Source organism: Durotheca rogersii, assembly GCF_024521655.1.
Source record: "Durotheca rogersii strain YMJ 92031201 chromosome Unknown GGS23scaffold_27, whole genome shotgun sequence".
Lineage (NCBI taxonomy): Eukaryota > Fungi > Ascomycota > Sordariomycetes > Xylariales > Xylariaceae > Durotheca > Durotheca rogersii.
In genome coordinates this window covers 66,065-90,777 of record NW_026251258.1, presented here as the reverse complement: position 1 = coordinate 90,777, position 24,713 = coordinate 66,065, and the positions used below count along the sequence as shown (strand labels likewise).

At 59.1% G+C, this 24,713-nt stretch overlaps 5 protein-coding genes across 5 annotated transcripts; 4 read left to right on the top strand and 1 right to left on the bottom strand.

The window, feature by feature from the left end:
• The first annotated feature begins 1,301 nt into the window (after nt 1–1,301).
• Nucleotides 1,302–3,879, top strand: GGS23DRAFT_253802 (uncharacterized protein). The gene is made up of 2 exons (XM_051512283.1): nt 1,302–1,391; nt 1,889–3,879. The coding sequence occupies exons 1-2, from the start codon at nt 1,367–1,369 to the stop codon at nt 3,706–3,708; spliced, it is 1,845 nt and encodes a 614-aa protein (XP_051368620.1). The 5' UTR covers nt 1,302–1,366; the 3' UTR covers nt 3,709–3,879.
• An 8,161-nt stretch (nt 3,880–12,040) lies between these two features.
• On the top strand, nt 12,041–14,208 carry GGS23DRAFT_614362 (caspase domain-containing protein; the record flags this gene model as incomplete). Its single annotated transcript, XM_051520642.1, has 7 exons — nt 12,041–12,111; nt 12,214–12,313; nt 12,383–12,446; nt 12,513–12,899; nt 12,957–13,395; nt 13,844–14,013; nt 14,069–14,208. The coding sequence occupies 7 exons, from the start codon at nt 12,041–12,043 to the stop codon at nt 14,092–14,094; spliced, it is 1,257 nt and encodes a 418-aa protein (XP_051368619.1). The 3' UTR covers nt 14,095–14,208.
• Nucleotides 14,209–14,646: 438 nt separating this feature from the next.
• GGS23DRAFT_253696 (uncharacterized protein) lies at nt 14,647–15,383 on the top strand. Its single transcript, XM_051512282.1, has one exon. It carries the CDS (start codon nt 14,794–14,796, stop codon nt 15,286–15,288), a length of 495 nt encoding a protein of 164 aa, XP_051368618.1. The 5' UTR covers nt 14,647–14,793; the 3' UTR covers nt 15,289–15,383.
• Nucleotides 15,384–15,859: 476 nt separating this feature from the next.
• Nucleotides 15,860–17,140, bottom strand: GGS23DRAFT_582934 (Pericentrin-AKAP-450 domain of centrosomal targeting protein-domain-containing protein). The gene is made up of 2 exons (XM_051517257.1): nt 16,869–17,140; nt 15,860–16,723 (listed from the first exon to the last, which is right to left on the bottom strand). The coding sequence occupies exons 1-2, from the start codon at nt 17,069–17,071 to the stop codon at nt 16,390–16,392; spliced, it is 537 nt and encodes a 178-aa protein (XP_051368617.1). The 5' UTR covers nt 17,072–17,140; the 3' UTR covers nt 15,860–16,389.
• A 4,464-nt stretch (nt 17,141–21,604) lies between these two features.
• On the top strand, nt 21,605–24,566 carry GGS23DRAFT_582930 (uncharacterized protein). The gene is made up of 3 exons (XM_051517256.1): nt 21,605–22,713; nt 22,806–23,905; nt 24,006–24,566. The coding sequence occupies exons 1-3, from the start codon at nt 22,099–22,101 to the stop codon at nt 24,199–24,201; spliced, it is 1,911 nt and encodes a 636-aa protein (XP_051368616.1). The 5' UTR covers nt 21,605–22,098; the 3' UTR covers nt 24,202–24,566.
• The last annotated feature ends 147 nt before the right edge of the window (nt 24,567–24,713 follow it).

Sequence of the window (24,713 nt, the reverse complement as noted above, 5' to 3'; positions counted from 1 at the left end):
ACCTATGCGTAGGTAGGTATCTATCTATCTCTGCTGCGTGGGCCGGGAAGAGAGAGAGAGAGAGAGAGAGAGAGAGATAAATAGGTGATATACTACGTGGACCTCAGGTAAGTGTAAAATAACCGTATAGGCACCTAGTAGTCTAATTGTATGCGAGTTGGCCACACGGGAGCGGGAGTTAGTGAGTACCCGCAGGTTAGAGATACCTTAGGTACCTAGGTTCCTCGGCACAGGTAGGTACCTAACTTAGGGATTATCCCCTATTCCTTATAGGTAGGTAGGCACCTAGGGACACTCTTGACACGTACCTAACTGTAGGCGCCTTCTAGCATACCTACCTATCACTACTACCTCACTGTAGGTATATCGTCTCCTCAGGTTACGTGACGGAGGGCAGGAAATGTCAATCAATCATCACCTCGACGTCTGCGCACGGGCCACGAGGCCCCCGGCTCCCCCCTTTCAACTGGGGTCGCTTCGCTTCCCCTGTCCGGCCCGGTGTGGAGCCCAAGAAATACCTAGGTAGGTACCTAGGTAAATACATACACGTGCAACCAGATAAATAGGTAAATAATAAATAATAATAAAAAAGGGAAAAAGGGAAAGAAAAAAAAAAACCTGATCGAGAGCGAAGCAGCAAGTCCCGGCCCTAACTGAACCAGTCAATCCAACACACCCAACACACCCACCTCGTCCTCGACAGGGTCTTCCCATGATACCGTTCCCCTCTCCCTCCCTCTCTCGCTCTCTCTGTCTCTCTCTCTACCTCTCCCTACCTCTCCCCTTTTCTCCGCTGCCCTCTCCCCCTCTCGAGTCACGAGCACGTCGCTTCCGCTCTGCTTTGGGCTGTTCAGCTTGCTCGTCTGCGTCGGTGCCCCTCCGCTCTCACCACCACCACCATTGTCGTCACCGTCGCCGCCGCCACCACCACCACCACCACCACCGCTAACTCCCTAACTGCTGCCACTTACCGCCCTCGCCGTCTTGGCCACTACCCGCCTGGGGTGTGTCCGATTGATGAACTGACCGACCACCCGGGTCGATTGGGCTGCGCTACTAGGCTGGCTCAGCTAAACACTACATAGCCTGCCCCCAACCCTGAGTAACCCGACCGACGGGCCAAACCGGGTATCGCCTCCTCATCCGCACTAGAGGAGGGCAGAAGAAGAAGAAGCGAGAGACACCCCCTGCGGCACCCGGACGGACACTAGATGCCATCTTACTAGCTGCCGTTATCATTATCAATATTATTTGCTGCTGTTATCACTTATTCGCCCTCGCTTCCCTTCCCCCCCCCCCCCCCCCCCTCTACGTACTGCGCACGCAGCATCGCCTTCTAACCGTCGACGAGACAACTCGTTTGAGGATGTTTGGCGGACTAATCAACTTGGGTAAGTCGGCTGTGCCGCACATATTCCTTACTCCCCCCTTCCCCCTCCCCTCTTCCCCATCGGCGAGGAAGAAAGAGAGAGAGAGACGGCATGGCCTGTCCGTCGAGGATAACACGTCATACCTATCTTGCTCTCGACCGTTGCGATTTTAGAAAAGGGAAGTATTTAATAAAGAAAAAGAGAGAGAAAAAAATAAAAAAGGCAGATATACGCGTCTATTCGTTAGACCGATCAGCGGATCAGTGCTGACTTTCTTGTTTTTTTAATCATTATTATTATAAAGAAACAAGCTCATCGCCCTCACCTCCTCTCTTATATATTCCTAATCTCACCTAATAACTCACTCCCATATGTCGTGAAAGACGCTATACATATACACCTCCCTATACGCACGCGTGGCTTTCGACCATCTGACCGTCTATCTCACCTAACCTGATGATGCTTCTCTGCTTGTCGTGCTTATTGTGTCGGGACCTCATCTCATGCCTACTTACTAGCCCAGTCAGCCACTATCGGCCCGCCGCCCAAGGACGTTCCGCCGCCCACTCCTATTGGACTACCGCAATGCAATCCGCAGCTCCCGGGCACGTCGTCTGACGGCCGGCCTCGCCCGCCTCTCGTTCCTTTCCTGCAGAGGCTCCAACGTCCCGCCGAGCTGACCGAAGCTCACTTTGCCGCCCTCGGCGTGCACGTGCACCCCGATGCCCCCGCCGAGCATGTCGTCCCGAATCCGGCCTGCCTACCCGAATCCGCCGGTTGGGCTGACATGGACCTGGACGGCGCCCAGCGCAAGAACGAGACCTTCCGCAGGAAGCTCTCCAACGGGAACCTTTCCCCCGAGGCCCGGGTCTACCTGGAGCGGCGCGCAGAACTTTCCATACCAAACCAGGCCGCTTTCCGCACCATCCGTCGCATCAAGCCCGACCCGGGCAAGCAACAGGTCCGGCTGGGAAACTGCTACGAGTTTTTCAAGCAGATGGAGCTGATGGCCACGTACTGGGACGACACCTCGCTGCCGCCGCTCGCTAGCGACGGCCAGGACGATGAGTCGCCGCCGCCGCTGCCGCCCCGTCCGGATTCCGAGGGCGCCAAGCCCGGGCAGCCCGGGCAACCCGAGCAAGGCGCCACCGCCGCTACCGACCCCGAGCCTAGCACCTCTTCTCCACCGGATTCGGAAGCCAAGCGGGAGGAGCCGGAGCGGGTCACCTACCGTACGAGCCCCGGCGCCCAGATGCCGCCCGAATTCCGCCACAGTCTGATCGCGGCTTTCGTCAAGCTCGTAGCCTACGACTTCGGCTGCAACGTGGTGCCGCCGAGAGTCGAGCCTCGCCTGCAGCTTCTCGCCCCCCTGCGCAAATCAAAGTCGCCTTCTCCGCAGGCCCAGGTGGCTTCCTATTTCCCCTCGGGCTGCGTGTTCCTATGCCGCTCTCCCACCACCCGCGAGGCCGCTCGCGCGGGCATCGTCGAGGGCCCCATAGCGGCCGTATCGGCGCGCAACACCACCAACTTTTCCCTGCCGACGGATTCCAACGTCGACTTCGGCCGGGAGATCGTAGCCGCGCTGATCACGGCGCAACACCGCGCCCGCGAGGGACAGACGGAGAAGAGGTTCGGCGAGGGTAAGTGGTGGGCGACGGAGAAGCGCTGGGGCGGAGGCGAGGGCGGTCCCATAGGAAGGGAAGTAGATGGCGACTCCGTCGTTGGCGATAAGGACTCGGTGGGACCGTCGGAAAGCGGTTCCGCCGACGGCGCCGGCCAGGCAGGGAGAGGAGCAGGCCCTTCGCAGCCGCAAGACAAGGGCAAGACGGTGCCTATCCCCATGCGCGGACCGCCCCTGAATAAGAAACCACGCAAGAACCTCAGCATCTACGACAACTACAGGATGGTGCGGCTGCCCTCGTCCAACTGGGACAAGAAGACCAAGTACATGGCCATCGGCAAGGCCAAAGGCGCCGACTACGACGACGTATTTGTGCTCAGCAGCCTGTTCCACCACCTGTGCGTGCTGCGAGTGCGGGTGCCGGCCCGCTTGCTCGCGGTCCTGGGCGGCGAGCCCGAAGGGGACGATGCCGGGGCGGAGTCGGGCGCGTCTGCGCCCAGAAGCTGGGGCCGGCTCGAGATGTGGCGCAGTAAGTGGTTCGACCTGTTCATCCCGGAGGAGAGGCTCGAGGCCCTGCGGCTGCTCTGGGGCGTGATGGCGTGGGTGATGCGGGCGGACGAGGAGACGGGAGAAGGCGGTGGGGGAGGCAAAGACGACGAGAAGGCGGCAGCCGGCAGCGGCGCTTCCGGGGGGGATGTCGTCATGAGGGATGTCTGAGACAGGTAGGCGACCAGAGAGAGCCGGGAGGCTCGGGGTCAGAGACGCTTCTCCTCTCTCCCGTAGAGCCTGCCTGCCTGCCTGCCAGAGGCAACGAATAAGCAAATATAGGAATAGAAGGGAACGGGGCCGAGGGGGGTTAGCCCTACGAAATATTCTTACGACTAGGTAGAAAGGGGTGGCGGGGCGAGGGAAGGGCTGATGGGTTTACGGCGCCGCGCCGCGCCGTGCCGTCCTCCGTCCAGATGGGACGGGCGCGATCGGAGCCCAACCAAGGAATGGCTGCCGTGATCTCGGCGGGAGCTAGCCTCGACCCCCGAGGCCGAATTTCACAACTCGTGTCTAATACCGCGTGTTATCACTGCTGCTGCTGCTGCTGCTGCTGCCGCTGCCGCTGCCGCTGCCGTACGCAATGTGCCTCCTCTTACCGCAACGGTCGAGACGTTTACCTATATTCTTCTCTAGCAACCCGTAGGCTGTGCTCGCTCGGTAGGTAGGCTTGGTTGCAGCTATGTAGATGCGCGATGGCGCACGGCGAGACCACGGCGACGGCGACGACGTGGGAGACCCGGGTGTCCGTTTCTGTGTTCCTGCTCCTGCTCCTGCTCCTGCTCCCGTCCCTCCGCCTCCTTCCCGCCAGCCTAGTCGTCTCTCCCCTCCCCTCTTCATGCGCCGCCGTGCATCTTAGATACTCGGGCCAACACACACACACACACACACACACACACACACACTTATATAGGTATGCGCAGGCGCCTGCGTGCCGCATACACGCCGTATTCCCGTCCCCGGCCCGGGCCCACGGTCGAGGTACAGGGCAGGCAGACAGGTAGGTAGGGCAGGGACGGAAACGACTACGAGGACGAGCGGTCGCGCAGTCGCGTACTACGTCCGCGCTGCTCTCTCTCTCTCTCTTTTATAAACGCGTACGCTCGAGCCTGCCCTCGGGCATTGATCTCACCGCCTGGGAGGAGCCCGTCCTGCTATCCTCCTCCTCCTCCTCCTCCTCCTCCCCCTCCTCTCTTTTCGTCACCCCGCGGCGGTAGGGGCTGGCGTGGGAAGACGTGCCCAGCCAAAGGGCGGCGAGGAAGACAAGACGAACTCGAAGCAAGCCCGGGTGGTATCCGCTCGCGGCTATCTCGACGGGGAGGGTGTCGGGCGGGAGGGTGGCCGGCTCTCGACGGGGGTGCCCTCATCGTGGGTGGGTGGGTAGGTAGGTAGGTAGGTAAGTTCACCTTAGGTGGTTAACCAGCAAACGCAAGTCTGTCGGCGTGCCCTACGTACCTACGCCTCCCCCCCTCCAACGTGCGTCTCCCTTCGCTCCCCGGCCGACTCCCGGCGTCTCTTTTTCTACGCCAGGCCTGTTCTGCCGCCGCAGACCCGTCGAGGCGAAGGAACCCAGGGCTTGGCCTTTCCCCTCCCCTCTCCGGGTACATATGTAGAGTACGTACAAGATGGCAAGGCGGCGACGGGTGGACTTCTTCTGCTTTTGTGACGGGCAGAAGGAGAGAGGGACGGGGGACTAAGGGGTGGAAAGGCAAGAAAGAGAGAGAGAGGAAGAGGGTGGGAAGGGACGGGAGGAGGCGGGAGGCGGTCGATGGGGGGCGGAGTGCGTGGTAAGCGATGGGAGAGCGCGCGTGAGAGCGAATTGGCATAATGTCCTACGTGCCACACCACACCACTCACCACATCTACTACATGCCTGCGCGCTATTCCCCTCCCCCCCCGTCGATCCTACCTACCTGCCTGCCTTCTTGTCTAGCCACCTAGCATCGCCGACTGGACGTGTGCGTGTGTGGGTGGTACGAGCCCCTAAATATAGGGGTGGTAGAGGCCTACCCGTCAGTGCCGTATATGCTTCCAGTAGCATGCGTAGTGCATAGGATACCGACGTAGACCCATGTACATACCTAGGACTGGGCATACTCACGCACGCTCTACCTCTCTCTGTCCGTCTGCCTGCCTGCCTGCCTACCTACCTGCCTGCCTGCCTGCCTGCCTGCCTACCTATCCGCCCGCTCGTCTAGCCCGTGGGCGATCACTTATCATTACCCTTCCTCCTTCTCCTCACAGTCCTCACAGTCCTTACAGCCTGCCCCCCCGATCGCGCCACTTTGGGGCCTCCCACCCCTTTCTTGCTTACCCAAATATGGGGGCGAGGCGGGAGCGCTGTCTGCGGCGTCCTCCCACCTAAGCTCGGTTACTATAGGGTGTGATGGGACAAAGTGACCCAACAAGGCGCCTCGAGATTGTTCAGTACCGGGGCCTTGAGCTCGACACGACTAGAGACCGTGGGGTGGTATTACGTATTTGCGACGCGCCAGTCTGGTCGGGCCGGCTTTGTGTAGGCGTGCTGGGGGGGTAGGAAGCTGGGCTCGCTGGGTGAGCGCGCGTAGAGAGCTACGCGCGGATGCGTAGGTGTGATTTGTAAGGTACTGTGAGGCATCCTACTAGCAATGCCCATCGCCCCAATGCCATGCCGGCGAAACGGTGTTGGAGAGCGTAGGTGTATGCTCCGTAGGTTGGCGGGTGTGTAGATTACACGGTTAGCTGTCGCCTATCGACAACGTCTCGATCCTAGGTAGTCGGAAAAGGAAGAAGAAAAAAACACCTGCCTCCTTCTGGACATGGCCCGTCGTCGGAGATAAAAGGGATCGCCCCACCCCTTGCTGAGATATCAGCTAAGCCAGAATTACCTCGGAACCTTACACGAGATGGATCCGCGATATGCTGCCCCGGATGCCTCTCGTTCGGCCGCCCTCATTGGCAGAGTTACGCGTTCGGAGACATAGATGACGTACGGACTCCTGGCAGCGTGGTATCGCACGGACCGGAACACCCATCCATGGTCTCGGTGGTCTAAGACATGCAGTGCTTGGCAGAGATTCGTCCCAGGGTGGGTGGGCGTCGTGATAGCGGGAGGAACCGTCACTCTGCAATCCAGCCGCGATCGGTGCTGACGACTACGCCTACCTGCCCACAGAAGAGACTGAGATTCGGACGCTGCGGCGGATGAGCCTTTGCCTGCCTAGACATGCCTACCTACCTGACAGGACCGGGAATCGCAATGGCAAATCTACACTAGAGCTCTCGCAATTTGCGATGTATAACCACCGAGCTCGAGGATGTAACGTGATATGGAGATATGGAGATATGGGGCTAGCACAGCTGCGACGCCTCGTAGCCCTGTTTGGGTAGCTGAACCGCAGCGCGACATGATAGGTGCAGGGCCCAAATTTGCGTCTGCGGGCAGGGATACGCAAACGGAAAAGCGCGAGACCCCCTACTACCGAGACTTGCGAGCTGATGTCGGTCTTGGGGCGCCGGGGGACGATCGTTGCCATGCCGTGATATGGATGGAGCACAGCCCGGGGGAGAGTTACATGCAGCAGAGACCGTAGTGGGAGGTGGCAGGTAGCAGAGGAAGCGGTACCTGCGGCACCAACGTGCTCTATGTGTGCGCGCCCACGGCGGTGGCTGGGCTGCCACGTTGGGACGGGGTATCGAACTGAATCTGAATCATGATGTATCGGGCCACTGACTCGCAGATGCAAGTCTGGAGTAGCGCGGTACGATATCTCGGTAGGGCTGGTGTGTCCCATAGTCTGCGGTGTTCTGCAGAAAAAAAAATTTTTTTTTTTTTATAATCGTGCAGACGAGGTGGTGCCGGGTTGCGGCTATGCTCGTCGGCTTGACCTCGATTGGCCCCTCCACTCGCCCTCCTTCCCAGGCGCCTGGAAGTGTCTAGGGACGATGCAGGTGGCGCCTGTAGGGAAGACGGGACGAAATTTTCGCCATCCCGTCTTCCCCGACCGGAGACGATAGACGGATCGAAGTTCTCCGGATACGTGGAATCGCGTCGGATACGCGACGATTCGCGGCTTTGCTTGGCTTCTGGTGGATAGATAACTCCTGTGGTCTGGCTGGGCCGAACACGGTTACTCGCGTATACCGCACGCGGAAACACCGTCGTCGAGAGCTGCCAGGTAGCGGTCGGCTAACGACGGGGCCGCGAGGGAAAGGCGATGACGCCCATGGAGTTGCTGCATTCGACTTCCCTGGTGATCTTCTTCTCTTCTCCGGGCCGATATTCCACCCAGACATATACCGGCATTCGTGTCACTGCCACAGACTGTCGGCTGCCGACCATGCGAACCCGACGCATCGCGTGGTGAGACAGAGCCGGGATAAGCAGCGGTGCACCTATGTATAGCAGTAAGATCTCTCGGATGGACATTGCAGAATCTGCACAGCAGCATGCGACGCTTCTGCACTCCGACCCTACGAGGAAAGGTATTGACGCAAGTGCTAGTCCGCGGCCATTTCCCGGAGATGCAGCTTCGCGTCAATCGCTGCAGGTCAGCCACCAGGTCTAGCGGCTTGGTCGGGTATCCCGAAACGGGCGCGGCAAGGATGGGCGGATAATCCATTGTTCCCAGCCCTTTGACGCGCTCCGGGTCACCCTGCGACGCCTTCGTCTCATGCCCTCGACTCGGGGTTAGCAAGATTGCCCCCACCGGCACCTTGCGGCTCAGATGGGTTGTATCTAATCAGCTGATGCTGCGGTCGGCATCGCAGGTAGCGCACGGAGGCAGGTCGTGGTAGGTATACCTGCATGGGACGTATGTTATTTTTCGAAAATGGATGCCATCCATATCCATACCTCCAGGAAGCACACTCTCTGTGTGCGTGTGTGTGTGCGTGTGTGCACCGGTACATACCTAGGTACCTACCTCTACCTACCTACCAACCCAGCGGGAGGGAGGGGGGGGGATCGGCTAGCAGAGGGGCGGCCAGTAGGAATGTACCTACCTAGGTACCTCCTACCTGTGCATACGTACAATAGGAGGTACCTAACATAGCGGACGGCATTAGGTTACGTGGCGCACGCGGGCGGGCGCGGGCGGACGGACGAGAGCAAAACTACCGCACGCCATGCGAGCTAGTTGGGTGTGCACTATGTATGGGGAAACGGACACGCCGGAGAGGTCGAGCGACGACCCCAAGCCAAAAAAAAAAGAGGGCCAGACTCGCGAAGACGACGCGCAAGCGAGCGCTTGATCCGCGGTTAGGCGTTAGGTCGCCGATCGGGGTTTGCTGCGACGAGGCTGTCCTCGCAGTTCATTCGCCGAGACGAGAAGCTGGTCGAGAAATTGCACTGCAACAGGAGGTATGTAACCGCAGACTGAGCGACCGATGTGCCGCCCCATACCGTCCGTCATCCGGGTAAGGAGAACTCACCTAGCAATTCCGTTGCTGGCCCGCGTAGGTACATGTGCAGACTCGAGATGCCCAAGGTTGTCAGCGTGGGACACGGACGCGGAGGGGGGTGTTTGGCCCCAGCCAAGGTCCGGGTCCAGTCAGCTACGTAATATGAGTAGACGCCTGGTTGCGGGCCTACCTGAATTGCCTCTGGCCTCTGGGAGCTCACAGGAGAGCGCTTGGGACGTTAAGATGTCGAGATATCGTCAAGGGACCCCCTCGTCCCAAGGAACGAAGAGCTGGCTCCGGCTGAGTGCTATAGTGGTCGATCATATCGGCCGGGAGTGGAATCCGCTGCTGAGCTGGAGGGGCAACGGAGGACGCGAGTACGTGCGTACGTACCTAGATGCGGAAGAGAGAGGGACCTAGGGCGGAGACAAAAGGACCAAGAGAAAAGGTCAACTATTGACTGGCGTCCGGGGTTGAGTCCACCTAGGTACCTACCTACCTAACGTATTGGCCGCTGTGTTGTTTACCTATGTTAGGCGAGGTGCCGTCGATGGCGGTGGCAGCTATGCTTGTATCGGGTTTAGGCCCCGGGTTAGTCCCACTGGGAGGCGCTTTAGCGTTGGCCCGGCCAGGAGGAGCTTCGGCAGAAGGCTGTCAGGGAAAGGATAGAACACCTACCTACCCGGTCCATCACAGCACCACCTCGACGGAGATACCTCCGGGACCTCAGGCACCCACCTCTATGAGCACCTACCTCTAGGTGCCTATCTTCTGAGGTACCTGCCGTATCGTAGGTATGTCAACCTTCCTTACCTTGCCTTACATACCTCCCCTCACCTTACGAGTACGCCGGCGTCGACAACCCGGGTACCTACCTACCTACCTCTACCTACCTACCTAGGTACCTAAGGCACCTAACAGGGCTCTTATAGTGTGCACTCTCGTAGGTACCTACTAGGTATAGACGGATGCGGAGGACTACTATAGAGGATGCGTGTATCGGTACGATGATGTCGCCATACATGGATGCTTCAATGTAGGTAGGTGTGTACATAGCCTCCTCCTCCTCTCCACTTCAAGTCTCGCTCTTCTTGCCTACATGTAGTGCTTGCTCGTCTACCGTCCGTCTGCTGCCCGACCCGGATGTGTGTCTTGAAATAAACACAGCAGAGCGGCAGGCCCGCGTAGCGACGTCGAGGTTGGCTGCCACCGTGGTGACCGGGCCCAGCTCCGACGACGATAGCTTGTTGCCCCTTGCGGCTAGTGCGCGTGCGTGGGCAAATCAAGTTTAGCGACCACCTCCCCTCCTCCGTATCCTCCTTATTGGCCGCGCGCGCTCTCTCTCCACCGCCGCAGCCTCTGTTTTCACCTTTCCCTCAGGTACCTACCTACCTACCTTTCAGGCACGAAACCGCCCACCGGTAGGTACCTTAGGTACCTACAGGTTAGATATGTACCTCCGCAGCGTACCCAAGATAGACCTATTGGGTGGGCGCAACGCGTGGAGACGCAGAGACGCACAGGGCGCGAAGAGGATGTGGTCTACCTGCCGTCGACGCTGGTGGGAGGTACGTCGGCAAGTCGTGCTAGGAGGAGGAGGGGCTTCTCTCAGTTGCTTCTTACACGTCACACCGGAATCTCATCCCAGTCTCCGCATTCATCCCACTCCCCCCCCCCATCCGTTGCTGTTCGTGGCCACTCGCATGCTCCTCTTGCTCGACCCAACCTCAGACCTCGCCCTGTTCAGATCTCAGTGCTCGGTGCTCAGCATCCAACTTGTCTATGGCTTTTCTTCTTCTCCTTTCCCTTTGGCCCTCGCATCCCCTCTCGCATACGCCACTCCGAGGTCAGGTCGCCAGTGCCAGCGTGGGCTCGTCGCAAACTGTCTCCTCAACCGCGTCCTCGACGCCTCGGCGGCCCTAGCTTGTTGTCGGCTCGCTGTGATTCTCTTTTTTGTCCGCCCATCATTACCCCGCCCGTTATCGTCCTCTTTCTCTTCGACACTCCCCCCTCCCCTCCTCCTCCTCCTCTCGTTCTCCTTCACCCTGCATGCCCTGCAGCAGCGGTTGGGGCTTCGACACAGGCTCAGAGGCAGATAAGAATATAAAAAAAGAATAGCAGCAACCGGCTGTTCGGTGTCATCGTGACATCTCCGATATTGGGGCGAAGGCGTAGTGCATTTCCACACCGACCCCTGTCTGCAGGTGAGTTGTGACGGGCGAGAGAGACTGGCCTGCCCGAGCTTGTCGAGCTTGACCAGGTCCCCTAATGCCGCAGCGCTTGACCGCTCTGCTGGGTATTACTCTTTTCCCTTCTCGCTCTCCCCTACCCCCCCCTCCACCCTGGTTAGTGTGGTTACTCTTCTCCCCCTAGCCTGGAGTGCTTGGCGGCATCGTTCATTTCCTGTCATTTTTCTTTTCTTTTCTTTTCGAGAAGAGAGAGAGGGAGCGTGTGTCTGTATAGGTAGATCGGCTAGGAGGTAGGCAGGGGAGGAGGGCGAGGGTGAGCGAGAGAAAGGTATCATTGGTTTCCTGTTCCGCTGTTGTCGTTGGCGGAAAAGCCCATATATGCGCCTCTGTCTGTCTGTCTGTCTCTGTCTCTGTCTCTGTCTCTCTCTCTCTTCAGTCTGCTCTGTGCATGCATGCGGGCAACATTCACTCCTCCACATCCATTTGACCTCATACCCTTCGTCGGTACATGTATACATCTATACCGCCTACCTGATGGTAGCAGTGGCCGCATGGGGCTCTGCCGCTTACCTACACCACACACAACATACACTCTCGCACTCGTACACACCACGCACATACCTAACACAGCCCGACTCTTAGCTTGAACCACAGCAACACCCATTCGCGAGTTGATAAAACCCATCGCGTGCACAGCTCCGTTGGACTCTCCACCACGTTTTCCCTATAAGAACCTACCGTTTTGTCTGCTCCCAATTCCGACGCCCAAACCACGCCCGCCATTCCCCTCGAGACGCCCTCCTCTTCGACGTCTTTACTCCCCGACCGCGGCCTTCGCTTATACACGCTCTGATTGGATTCGACTCTCCGGCGCCCCCTCTGCCGACCGACTTCCCTTGCCCAGCGATATAGCGAACCTACCACTTGTTGATATGTCGGGCTACGGCTATCCGGGAGGCTATGGCCCGCCGCCGCAGCAATACCCCGGCAATTACTACCAGCCGTACGGTCGCCCATTCCATCGTCGTCGTCACCGCGCTCTGTCTTTACATGTGGTCCCCGTCCAGGCCGCTAATGAGGTCGGACTGCTGACGTCCGATTTTAGGCCCCCCCAGGCGTACAACGGTTACCCCCCTCAGCAGGGAGCACCTCCGGCTCCGTACGGATATAACCAGCCTCCGCCCCAACCCTACGGCTACCACCAGGTGAAGACCGCCTCTCCCTACTAATGTGCCGGCTCGTGTCTGAAGCTCCGTGCTGACGTTGATTGTCAGGGTCCCCCCCCGCAACAGGGCGCCTATGGCCAGCCGCCACCGCCGAACCAATACGGCAGACCTGGTAAGACACCGATCTAGCAAGGCCCTTGTGTGGTTCGGATCGGCGTGCTTAACAACATCGACGCAGGGGTACCGACGGCGAACTCGAACTCGTACGGTCACGGCAACTTCGGCGCTCCTCCACCTCCTCCGTCCGGGCCGCAACACTTCGGCCACGGCGCTCCACAAGGATACGCCTTCCAGTACAGCAACTGCACCGGCCGAAGAAAAGCTCTCCTCGTCGGCATCAATTACTTTGGCCAGCGCGGCCAGCTTCGAGGATGCATCAACGACGTTAGAAATATGTCGGCTTACCTCGTCGAACATTTCGGCTATAAGCGCGAAGATATGGTGATTCTCACCGACGACCAACAGAATCCCATGAGTCAACCTACGAAGCAGAACATCCTCCGCGCCATGCATTGGCTCGTGAAGGATGCGAGGCCGAACGACTCGCTGTTCTTCCACTATTCCGGTATGTGATACATGTGCGCTGCGGCGGTGAAGATGGCGGCTCCTGACTCTTGCCTAGGTCACGGTGGTCAAACTAAGGACCTGGATGGCGACGAACCCGACGGCTACGACGAGGTCATATACCCCGTCGATTTCCGCCAAACCGGCCACATCACCGACGATGAGATGCACCGTATCATGGTCCGACCCCTACAAGCCGGCGTCCGGCTGACGGCGATTTTCGATTCCTGCCATTCCGGCACCGCGCTTGATCTTCCCTACATCTACTCCACCCAAGGCATCCTCAAGGAACCCAACCTGGCCAAGGAAGCCGGCCAGGGCCTTCTCGGCGTTATCTCTTCTTACAGCCAAGGCGACCTTGGTGGTGTCGCGAACAATATCATGGGCTTCTTCAAGAAGGCCACCAGCGGCGAGGATGCGCACCACAGGGCGATGGCCACCAAGACGTCGGCCGCCGACGTCATCATGCTCTCGGGAAGCAAGGACGACCAAACTTCGTTCGTTTACCCTTTTATTGTTGTCTCCCCATGCTGAACCGAAACCCCCCCCCCCCCCCCCCCTCCCTCCTCTCCCCCCTCTCCCCCCTCTCCCCCGTCACCCGACCTAGCGGATGATACGACCAGCATGGCTTGGATTTCTATCGGGACATCAGATATGTACACTAAATATGTATGCTTTGGTGGTGTGTATTTTTGTGGGCGGCTTGTGTCATATGCATGGACGGCGCGGTTGGGATTTGGGCGCAGAGAAGACGATTTTGTATATAAACCGGGATCTCCAGGGGTTTTCCCTCCTCGAACGCTCTAGATCAAAGCGCAGCTATCGCGGCTGTTGCTTTGCATCTAGGGCGACGGGTTACGTTCGATCGGCCGAGCGGCCGAGCATCGCCTCGCCGTCACATGCTCGCTAAGATGAGGGTTGGTCGATTCGCTAACTGGGTTCCAGGGCCGACGCTACAATCGCCTCGCAGGCTACCGGTGCTATGTCGTGGGCATTCATCACTGCTCTCAAGAAGAACCCCCAACAAAGCTACGTACAATTGCTCAACAGCATCCGGGACGAGCTGGCCACTCGGTACACCCAGAAACCCCAGTTGTCGTGTAGTCATCCGCTGAGTAAGTTTGGATTGCCTTCCCGGAGCTCCGCCGCTGTCCACGGCTGACCCTCTAGACACCAACCTGCTGTTCGTCATGTAGCAGGCGTGTCACCCGTCCCCTTTCCCTTGGTTAGGCCCCCGGCGTAGGCGGAAGATGTTTTACATATGGATAGGGCCGTCACTCGACTTGTTGCCGCGGCTAGTTTGGTCGTTACGCTGCTTTGTGGGTTCTGGTGTAGCATTGTGGGCTCTCGGTGAGAGCAGAGAGGGTCTCGTTTCGTTTGGGGGGGTTAACGAACAGAAACGGGAAGACGCATAACCTTGATAATGGGTATCGGGGACCTGGAAAACCTCGCGAAGAATGGAGCTACGTCTGTTCCACTCTTTATTGATCGCGTTTACGCCGTTGCCCCGAGGACATACGTAGGGCAGCGTATCAGCAGCGCGATCGTTTTACGGTCGGAGAAGAGGTGTACATGTGTAGTTGTAGATGACGAAGGATGAAGCGATCGGAATACGAACGGGCGATGCCCCCATACGATCTTGAACGTTTGGTCGGCATGTCCTAGGTCGAGGAAGTACACCCATAGACCATACTCTCGTAGCGGGAATAGGCATCTGGGATGCTTGTCTTATCCGTCCCGCCTGTCTAGCAGTTCGATTGCAGGCTGCCGTCCCCTCTCATTCCCCCGTCCGTCCGTTCTGTAGACGTAGTCTACCTGCTAAGATAGGAGCGGGAAGAGGTAAGTTGGTCTGCTAGGAATTTCATCCATCCACGTGATGTAAAAATGAGAATGAGATGGTCGAGGAGCCAGTCTCGTCCCACTCCCCCTTCCCCCCTCTCCCCATTTTTTCTTTTCTTTTCTTTTTTCTTTTCCCGCTGTCATCTTCGCATACGCAAGCCCGCTGGGTCTTAATCATATGGCGATGCTTACGGGTGACGTATGCACCAATGTGTGCGCGTGGCATAAGCCATCTGTCAGTCTGTCAGTCTGCCCCGGTTTCAGAAGCGGGCGGGCGTAACCGTTTGCCCACTCAGGAACACACACACTCTCTCTCCCTCCCTCGACCCCCTTTTTTCTTCTCCCCGCGTGCCCGCGCCCCTCCCCGAGTTAGCAGGCCGCGAAGGGCCGCCGGAACCAGCGACTCTAGGCTACCCGTCCGTCGGCGACCAAGCCAGAGGAGGTCTCTCCAGATTCGGCGGAGGCCACGATGGCATGTTGGGGCGGGCCGTGTAGGTATAGCCTCCCGTCCCGTCTGCCCTCCTCGCTGGCCGGCCCGCGCCGTGCCCTAGCTAGGTAGGTAGGTTGGGTGGCTGGCTCCTGGGAGGCCCAGTGGGTGTTGTGGTTTCTCGGGCGCGGAGAGGCGGATCGGGGTAGTACGTGTCTACACATACCTACATCACCTTATATATATATATACTTACATATGTGTGCGTGCGTGCGTGCGTGCGTGTGCGCACGTAGGTTATATCATATCATATCGTATAGGTAGGTATGTGGCCCTAACACGCAATTCGGTAGCACGACTCCCACGCCGTAAGCGCAAGGGAGAAGAAATGCGAGCGCGCGCCGGCACGGGCAGATAGGTGTAACCTGCGCACGCACACATCACCGCTCTTCGGCGGCGCCTCGAGTGCGCCTGTCTGCGCGTGCCGGCTGACGCGCCCACCGGGCGACGGGCAACGCTTGGCCGTAGGAGGCATCTGCGGTCTTGGCCTGCCTTAGGTAGGGTGGGAAGACGGCGAGTTGGCATGGACGCGCGCTGGAACGTCGTAACCTGTCACTTTTCCCTGAACAGGTACGCTCGCCCACTTCCTCTCTCGGCGTCGATCTGACGCTTGTCCTGGGGACCGCTAACTTACGTTTGTGCCGATGTTATGTATTGTGTGTACCTAACGTGTGGGTGGGTGGGTGGACGGATGTGTTCCTCGCGCCATCTTCACGCCCCCATCACCTTCACGTGTTGCCATGCCCGCCACACGAAGAGAGAAGCAGAAAGCGACTAATAAGCAGCGCAAGCTACAGGATCAACCGCCGGCCACAAGTCCGTTACCATACTTCACATTCACCGCCTGCACCCTTTTCTACGTGCCCCTGCCTGTCCTGGGGCGCGCGTCCGGCCCGAGCCCGGCGCACGCTGAGCATAGCTCGTGGGCGTAGCCCTACAGACATGCCGACAATCCTATAATAACCAACGCCAGCCCGAAACGGTCCGCCATCCCTTGGCTGAATGCATGTAGGTGTTAAAAAAAAAGGGAAACATTTTTCTCTTCCTCCTATCTCCCCCCCCTTCCCGAGTTGCCCTTGGCCGTCCTCAGAGCGAGAGAGAAAAGCAACCGTGGTACCTGCCTCCTCCCTTTCTCCCTGCTTTCGTCTCCGCTATCTCTTATCCCTTACTCCGGCCCCAAATCCACCACCGCCGCGCCGTTCCGCCGGCTCTCTTCCCACGCGTCCACGAGCCGGCGCCGCGTGCGCTCCTGCTGCGCCCACTCCCGCGCGCTGATCCGCATCCGCGCCACGGCCCGGAGCACGCTCGCGAACACGCGCAGCCGCGCTTTGGGCCCGGTGCTCTGCCGTCTCGCGGCCTCGACGGCCGAAGGGGGGGGGGAGGAAGAAGACGATGACTGCTGATTCAGCCGCTTCCGAGATGACGCAAGCAGCGCGTCTGGCGACTTGATACCGAGCTGCTTGTGGATGCTCCGTAGGATGCGCAGGTCCGCCTTGTTGCTGTTGGAGAGGGGAAGGTTGAAGGTTAGCATACGGACTGGTAGTAGTGCGCGTAGATAGACACGATATATCGAAGGGGGGGGTGGGGATAAAACCAAAAGCAATAGAGAGGAAAAGAAAGGGGGCTGAGGGGGGGGTAACATACCAAGCCTCCGCGACCTCGAGCTGCAGGGCGACGAACTTCTTGGCGAACGCGGCGTCGTTACGTAGCTTGGCCTCGCGCTCCCACCGCGCCTGCATCCACTGCATCTGCAGCGCCATGCCGCGGATCTCCTTGACGTGGCGCCGCTCCGCCGTGTCTGCCGCGCGGATGACTGCCTCGTGGTCGCGCTGGTCCACGACGTCCATGACGATGTCGCCGTACCGGAAGCTCGCCTTCGCGCCCGTCCTCGCCGCCGCCGCCGCCGCCGCCCTCGCCATCGGCCCGGCGCCCGTCTCTCCTCTCGTGCGTGCGTGCGGCGATGTCGACTCGGCGTTCTTCGCCTCGATCCACGCGAGCGCCTCCTGCGCCCCCTCCTGCAGCCTCTCGCAGTCCGCCTGCAGCTTCTCGGCCGACGCGCGGTATGCGGCGCGCTCGCTGCGCGCTCGCTCTAGCTTCTGGCGCAGCTCGCGGTGCGCCGGCACTGCGCGGTCGAGCCCCTCCCGCGCGAGCCGCAGCTGCTCCCGCAGCTCCTCGCACAGCCGGTTCGCCCGCTCCGACTCCTTCGTCGTCCGCTTGAGGTCGCGCCGCAGCGCCTCCGCCGTCCGGTTCGCCTCCTCGAGCTGCTTGCCCGACTGCTTCGACTCGTGCCGCGCCGCCCGCTCGGCCTGCTGCCGGAGGCGCTCGCACTGTCGCTCCGCCTCGCGCAGCTTCCCGTTCGTCTCGTCGAGCTGGCGTCGCAGCTCCTCCGACACCTGGTTCGCCTCCTCGAGCTGTCCCCCGAGGTCGTCTGCCCGTTGCGTCTGGCTGCGCCTCGCTAGCTCGAGCTGCCGCCTGAGGTCCTCGCACATCCGGTCGGCCTCGTCGAGCTTCTGCGCCGCGTCTTCCGACTCCTCGTCGAGCGTCGCCTGGAGGACCTCGACCTCGTCCTCGAGAGCCTCGACCTTCTCGGACTGCGCCTGGTAGTCGAGCTGGCTCTGTCGGAGGTCTTCGCGGATGGTAGACACCTCGTTGCGCAGGACCGTGAGTGAAGATTGTCGTGTCTCTAGGTCTTTTCGTAGGTCGTCTATCTGGCGGCTGAGCGCGGCCTCCTCGTTCTTGTGGCGCTGCGCCTCGCTGTTCAGGGCGTCTTGCAGCTTCATCTCCTTGCTAGATAGCGTCCCCTCCGCGTCACGTAGCCGGTCGATGGTCCTCTCGAGACCGTTAGCTCGCTCCTCGAGGCGGTCGCGCTGCGATTCCAGGTCGCGCTTCTCGGCCGCCCATTTTTCGCTGTCGCTATTGTAGAGATTGTCCTTCTCCCGAATGCTGGCGTGCAGATTCGAGATGTCGTCGTTCAGACGGTCAATCTCCGACTTGAGTTGGCTGCGAACGTCCCGCTCGATCTGTCGGCTGTGGCTCCTTGCCTGATCGAGGCTGAGTTCTAAATCGCCCACTTGATTTCGTAACCGGGTTATCTCTCGCTGAAGCGAGGCGGAAGCGTCTCCAGAAGCGTCCTGGCGCACCCGAGCGCTTGCTCTTTCGTGCTCCAAGTTCGTCTCGAGTTCCTTGATCTTCTTCTGCAAGCGATCAACCTCTCGCTCTAGCGAGGTGGACGCAGATTGACCTCCGGATGCTTCTTTCCGGACCCGCTCGACCTCGCCCTGGAGGTCGGCGATGTCCTCGTTGAGTCGATCGGCCTCCAATTTATGCTTGGCGTTGGCTTCGTACAGGTTCTGCAATGAGCGGGCCTTCTCCTGGCTTAGACTCGTCTCCAGTTCGCCTACGCGTTTTTGCAGCCGGGCTACTTCTCGCTCCAGAGAGGCCGACGCAGACTGGCCCCCTGACGCTTCCTGCCGAACTCGCTGGAGCTCATCTTGAAGGTCGGCGACATCGTCGTTTAGGCGCTCGACCTCCGACTGGTACTGACGGGTCAAATCGCGTTCGATCTGCAAGCTGTGGGCCTTCTCCTGATCTAGGGCCAGCTCTAGCTCGTCGACTTGCTTTTGGAGTCGCGCGACGTCGCGCTGCAGAGACGCCGACTCATCTCCCAGGGCATCGTGGCGGAGCTGCAGGAGATTCTTCTCGTCGGTACGAGTCGACAAATCTCTCTCCGCAACCTCGAGCCTGGACGCAAGCTGACTCCGCTCGCGGTCCCAGGAATCGCGCTGCTGCAGGAGCTGTTCGGCTCTGGTCCTCAACTCCGCCGTGAATCTGTCCTTCTCGGCCGCGTCCCGCTCCAGGGCTCCGTATTTATCTTGCCACTGGCCGACTTCGACTTGTAGGCGGCTGACCTTTTCTTCGACTTGGCGGGAGAGACCCTTAGTGACGAGACTCTTGTTGGACATCTCGTCCTGGAGTTCCTCGAGGTCTGCTTCTGCCCGGTCTTTCTCCGAGATGGCGGTTTGGACTTGCTCTCTCATGCTGTCAATTTGCTGTTCCAGTCGGCGGATGTCGGATTCCAGATTTCCGATTGTGCCCTTGGCCTCGTCAAGCTCCTCGCTCGATCGGGCGTTTCCTTCGAGCTCGGCAGCCCTCTGCTGGGCGGAGTTCCATTTATCTTCGGCCTGCGCGAGCTTGGCTTCTAGGTCGTCGAGCTCCTCGTCGCGGTCGTTGAGCTCCATGTCCTTTTCGCGCAGGTCCGCCTCCAGGTCGCGGATCTTTTCCTGCAGCTCGTCTAGCTTCCCGTCATCCTCGGCGGGTTGTGCGTGCTCCTCTAGCTCGGTTATCTTGCTTTGGGCCGACTTCCACTTCTTCTCTGCCTCCTCCAGTTTCGTTTTCAAGTCTTCGACCTCCTCTTCGCGCTCGTTGATTTCTCGGTCCTTCTGGCGTATATCCGCCTCGAGGTCGCCGATCTCGTCTTGCAGTTGGTCGACCTTGCCCTGGTCCCTGCCCCCCCTCTGCAATTGGCGCTGCAGCTCCTCGATCTCGGCGTCCTTGTCCTCCAAGCCGCGCCGCAGGGTCTCGATCTCGGCCTTCTGGCTCTCGTCGGCATACTTCTTCTTGGCCTTCTCTTGAACCTCCAGGATTTGCTGCTGATAGGCTTCCAGGTCTTTCTCGGCCGTGGCCAGGTGTTTCTTGTACTTGTGGAGCTCCCTCTGCATGGTGACCTTGTCGACCTTCAGCTCCGTGTTTTCCTTGAGGGCAGCTTCGCTAAAGCCGGGCCCGGTCTTCCGCAACGCCTCCTCGAGGAAGTGAATCTTGAGCTTGAGACCAAAATTTTCCTTCTCGATCCTATCGATGACGTTTTCCTGCTCTCGAAGCGATAATTGATTCCCGTCCTGCAGCGGGCCCTTATCACCGCCGCGTCGCGGCAGCACGGCTAACGGCGTGGAGGCGGCGCTGCTGCTGTCGACGTGGGGTAGAGGCGTGGCCTCGACGTAGGACTCGCCTCGCGAGGGACCGTAGAGGGAGGATTCGACGGGGACGTTGGTCATGTTCATATCCTCGTCGATCCTGCCTAGCGTAGGAGTAGACATGCCGTTGGTGTTCTCCTTGCCGAAGCGACGCGCGCTGTTCCGCGTTGCCGATTTGAGCAGAGGGGTAAATTCGGCGCCGCCGATGCCGGCCGGGAGATTCCTCTTGTCGCCGAGGGGCGCGCGGCTGCTCCCGCGCGGCGTTCTCAGGCTGACGCCGCGGCCGTTGCGCATCTGGTGGAGGAGGTTGTTGTCTTTGGTGGGAGACTGGAAGGAGGACTCTTGGGTCATATCGAAGTCGGGAGGTGCTCGACTCAGGTAGGTGGCATCACCCAGGTTCGTTCGAGGGGTGTCCATCGTGGCGGTCGGACGCGGTGAGGTTAGGCGGACGGCGCCGGGCAGGTGGGAATGGCTATCGCGACGCGGCGGCGTATACAGATTGGATTAACCATGCGCGGGGATAGGTAAACTGCCTTCTTGCGTCTTGCTAAAGAAATGCGGTCGAAGGTCTTCTTGGCCGGTCATCAATGCCGGAGGGTTGGGATATGGCTGAACAGGTAGGGCTATTTTCGGTGCTTAGGTGCAGGAAGCAACTTAGCTGGCTCGCTCTCGCCTTCTTTCTCGGGAGTCTCAGACGCTTCTCTCGGCAGCTCTGCTCTGCTGCTATCGCCCTTGGATTACTGCAGCAGAGGCATGGGGAGAATTGGGGTTCTGGGTGGGTTGGCGCGGGCGCGAGAGCGAAGAGATGGCGAGTGAGGGACGACGCGTTTTGGCCGTTGTTTACTTTGGCGAGCAGCATAGCAAAATGCATTGCGGGCGTACTCATACCTATGTACATCCGTACCTGCCCAGGCACCCCACATTACATAATACGGTGTTTGGCTGAGGTTGTCTTAGGTACCTAGGTACTTAGGTGCTAGTTTGTGTCGCTAGCTCGCCAGCTGGCGGCACAACTGGCAGCACCTTATCGCGTACCTGGGTACCTTAGGTACTTGTACCTGAGGCAGGGCAGGCGTTGGGCTCGGCGGAGAAGGTAAAGGTACCTAACCTTACCCAGTAGGTAAGGTGGTTACAGGTATGGCGTTATCTCTGTGTGCTGTGCAGTAGCCTGACTCGATCTCTGCGCGGGATGGAACCCCGCTTGTTGCACACACATCGGTACCTACCTACCTAGGTAGGTAGATACCTAAGGTACCTCCTAGTTATACCTCTTATGCGTGCTGGGCATATGTACCTCCCTACAAGTACTATAGGAGGTATATACATCGGCCTCGGGTTCTCGAATGCACATGAATATACGTAGGTAGGTAGTATTCATATACCAGCATCCGGTGCTGGCGTATCAGAGCTCCGGGAATTGGCATTGCCCCCCGTCTGAGTGGTCTCCCAAGTTCCTGTCTGTTCTTACTGCAGATGCACCTAAGCGGGCACTTCCCTGCCACCGCGTATGTACATAAAGATAACCTAGGTACCTGGGTAGGTAAAGCCCCCTCTCGCGAATCTCCGACCCAGCCAACCCCGAGCCACACGAGACCTCGTCGTCACATTCCCATTTGTTCCCATTTGCCCTCCATTTTCCTCCTACCTCCGAGAGGGACTGGGCCATTCCCAAGCCATCCTATGTTACTTCACCCCCCCCCTCCTCCTCTTCTGCCCCCCTCCCCCCCTCAGCCGATAGCATGACTTGCATCGCATCGATCCATCCTTCTTCGCATTCTTCTCTTTTTCTTCCCCTTCTCTTCTCCCCCTTTTCCTCGGCGCATCACCAAACTGCTAGTTAGTCATCGATATACGCCGTGTAGGATACCCGGAGCCAGAGAATCCACGGGACGACGACGGCGACTATGGCCTCCTTCGCTTCCTTGCCCGACGAGCTCGTCCAGCATGTCTTGCTCTACGTCTCGCCCGAGGAGACCCTCGCCAGCGTCTCTCTCCTGTCCAAGCGCTTCCACCGCGTCGCGCAGGAGCCCCTTCTGTGGAGGTGCTATTGTCGCGACACTTTCAAGTACTGGGAGTCGGCCCATCACTTCAAGCAGAGCCTGCAGGGCAGCCTCCGTGCCACCGATTGGAAGCGGCTCTTCATCCGGCGGCTGGGCCGCAACGCCTGCATCGCCAAGTTGGTCGACGGCATCGTCGCCTCCCACGTCTCCCGTCTGGAGAAGATCGAGCAGATCTGCCAGTACGGCTACGACGCGAAGGACTACCTCCTCAGCCAGTGCCGTGTTCCCGATTCCGCCGACGACGTCCTGGCCCGAAGGTACTACTCCTCTTCCGTCCTCGACAGCATACACCGAAGCCTCGCCATCCAAGAATGGGCCAAGTACCAGAAATATGCCGCGCGCCACATCGACGAAGACACGCCTAACAGCGAGAGGCTGAACTGTGGGATGCGTCTCGAGCGCGCTCTTGGCGCCTTTGATATGTTTATGCTCCATGACAACGAGGGCGACTTGGACGAGGTCTGTTGCGCCAACGCGCCCCCCTCTTCCTCCTTGCGCCTCCCCTTGTAACCGCGCGTGGCCGACCTCTCTTGCTGATCTTCCCCTGGCAGATATCTGACCTGTTGGACGATATCGCAGCGCGGTTTCGCAGCGCCAATGAGCGCTACGATTTGATGACCACCCGACAGAGGGCCATCGCTTTGGCCCGCTGGCTTCACTCGAACAACATGACCGGTCTGAACGACCCGACCGAGCAGACTTATCGTTATCTGCGCAACTGCTTGATCGGTAGGGCCCTCCGAGACGAGCACCACCCGTCCCTCCCCATCATTTCCGCTGCCATCTACTCGGCCATAGCGTCGCGGCTCGGCATGGAGGCCTATCCCTGTGCCCTACCCACACATGTCCACGCCACGGTTCTGTCGCCGCCGGGCGTATCCTTAGATGGCTACCCTCTCCCCGAAGACCAGTCGCGCCACCAGGAGAACATGTTCCTCGATCCCTACGGGTCCGATGACGAGGTCCCGCTGGATTACATCTACAGCTTCCTGTCTCGATTGGGCGTCCACGCCAGTCACGAGAACCTGCTGAACCCCACCGCCGCCGATCTCATCGTCATGCGCACGGCGCAGAACATACGAGCGTCCTTCACCAGCTTCCGAACCAACGAGCGCCCCCTCTCTCAGCTGATCCCCATGATCGAGCTCAACCGGGGGGACTGGGTGCGGAACCTGCAGCCGGCCTTGTACAGCATGATCTGGGCGAGCATCATGATGGTCCCCGTGCTCCCCGAGAACGACGAGATTCGCTGGGACTGGCAGCACGACGTTCGCGACTTGCTCACATACTTCTATGAGTACTTCCCCGAAGACTCTTGGCTTATCGAGAAGTACGTGTGTCCGATGTACGATACGTTCGCCGCGCCAGCACGTCGCCAGAACACGTGGGAGCTTCCTTCGAAGAGGGTCCGAGAACAGATCCGGGAGATCAGGCGCGCAGACGCGTCGGTGAAGCCACCCCGGCGGCGTTGCGATATCCCCGATGGCATCAAAGTCAAGCACCGCGTCGGCCAGGTCTTTAGACATCGGCGTTACGAGTATCACGGGATTATCCTAGGGTGGACTGTCGACAACAGTGGTTGGGAAGAGCACCACTTGATCCCGGCCCGGCAAATGTGGGCGGGTTACAGCCAACCGTACTACCGCTGCATGTAAGCTTGCTTCGCCCCCCATCGCGGTGCCCTGTCGCGCGACAATAGGCAACGTCTCCGTTTCTCTTTTTTCCCTTATTCTGACAGTGGTGACTATTAGGGTCGGCACCGACGGCTCGGATCACCACATAATCGGCGAGGACAACATCGAGGTCGTGGACCTCCGCGGAGGTCCCGAGGTGCTCCCTCCCGAGATTAAGGACCTGATGCCGATGGCGGGCAAGTTCTTCAAACGCTGGGACAGCAAGCGCGGCGTTTTCGTGAGCAATCTTAGGGAGATGTTCCCCGACGACTGATGGCAGGCAGTGGTTTTCGAGGAGTTCCGCGTCGAGGGCAGGTTTGGTTCATCCTGTGCTTGGTCTGGGGAACGGCGTTCATTCGACCTCGACGTGCAGCGTGGCGCTGGATAACTGCATTCGACATTGAATCGGAGCATCAGAAAGAGAAGGAAGGAAGGAAAGGTTAGCGATCCAAGCCAGGTTGCAGCATACGAATGAACGTCTGAACAGTAATTATAATCATAATCAGAGCAAGGAAACAATCTCAACTCCGTTTACACAACTTGACATCTTCGAAGCAGATCCGTCATTGAACCGGACTCCGTCATGTTGTAAGCGCGCACACACACATATATAAGTACGTATGCAGGGTTGCAAAAAAAGGGTTTAGTCAAGTTTCAAGGAAACTTGACTTGAACTTAACTTCAACAATTAAAAACTCAACTTAAAAACCGAACCTTTTTTTTCAACCCTGCCTGTATGTATGTATGGGAGAAAAAAAGCCCCCTTCCAGCTAGGCCACGTCAAAG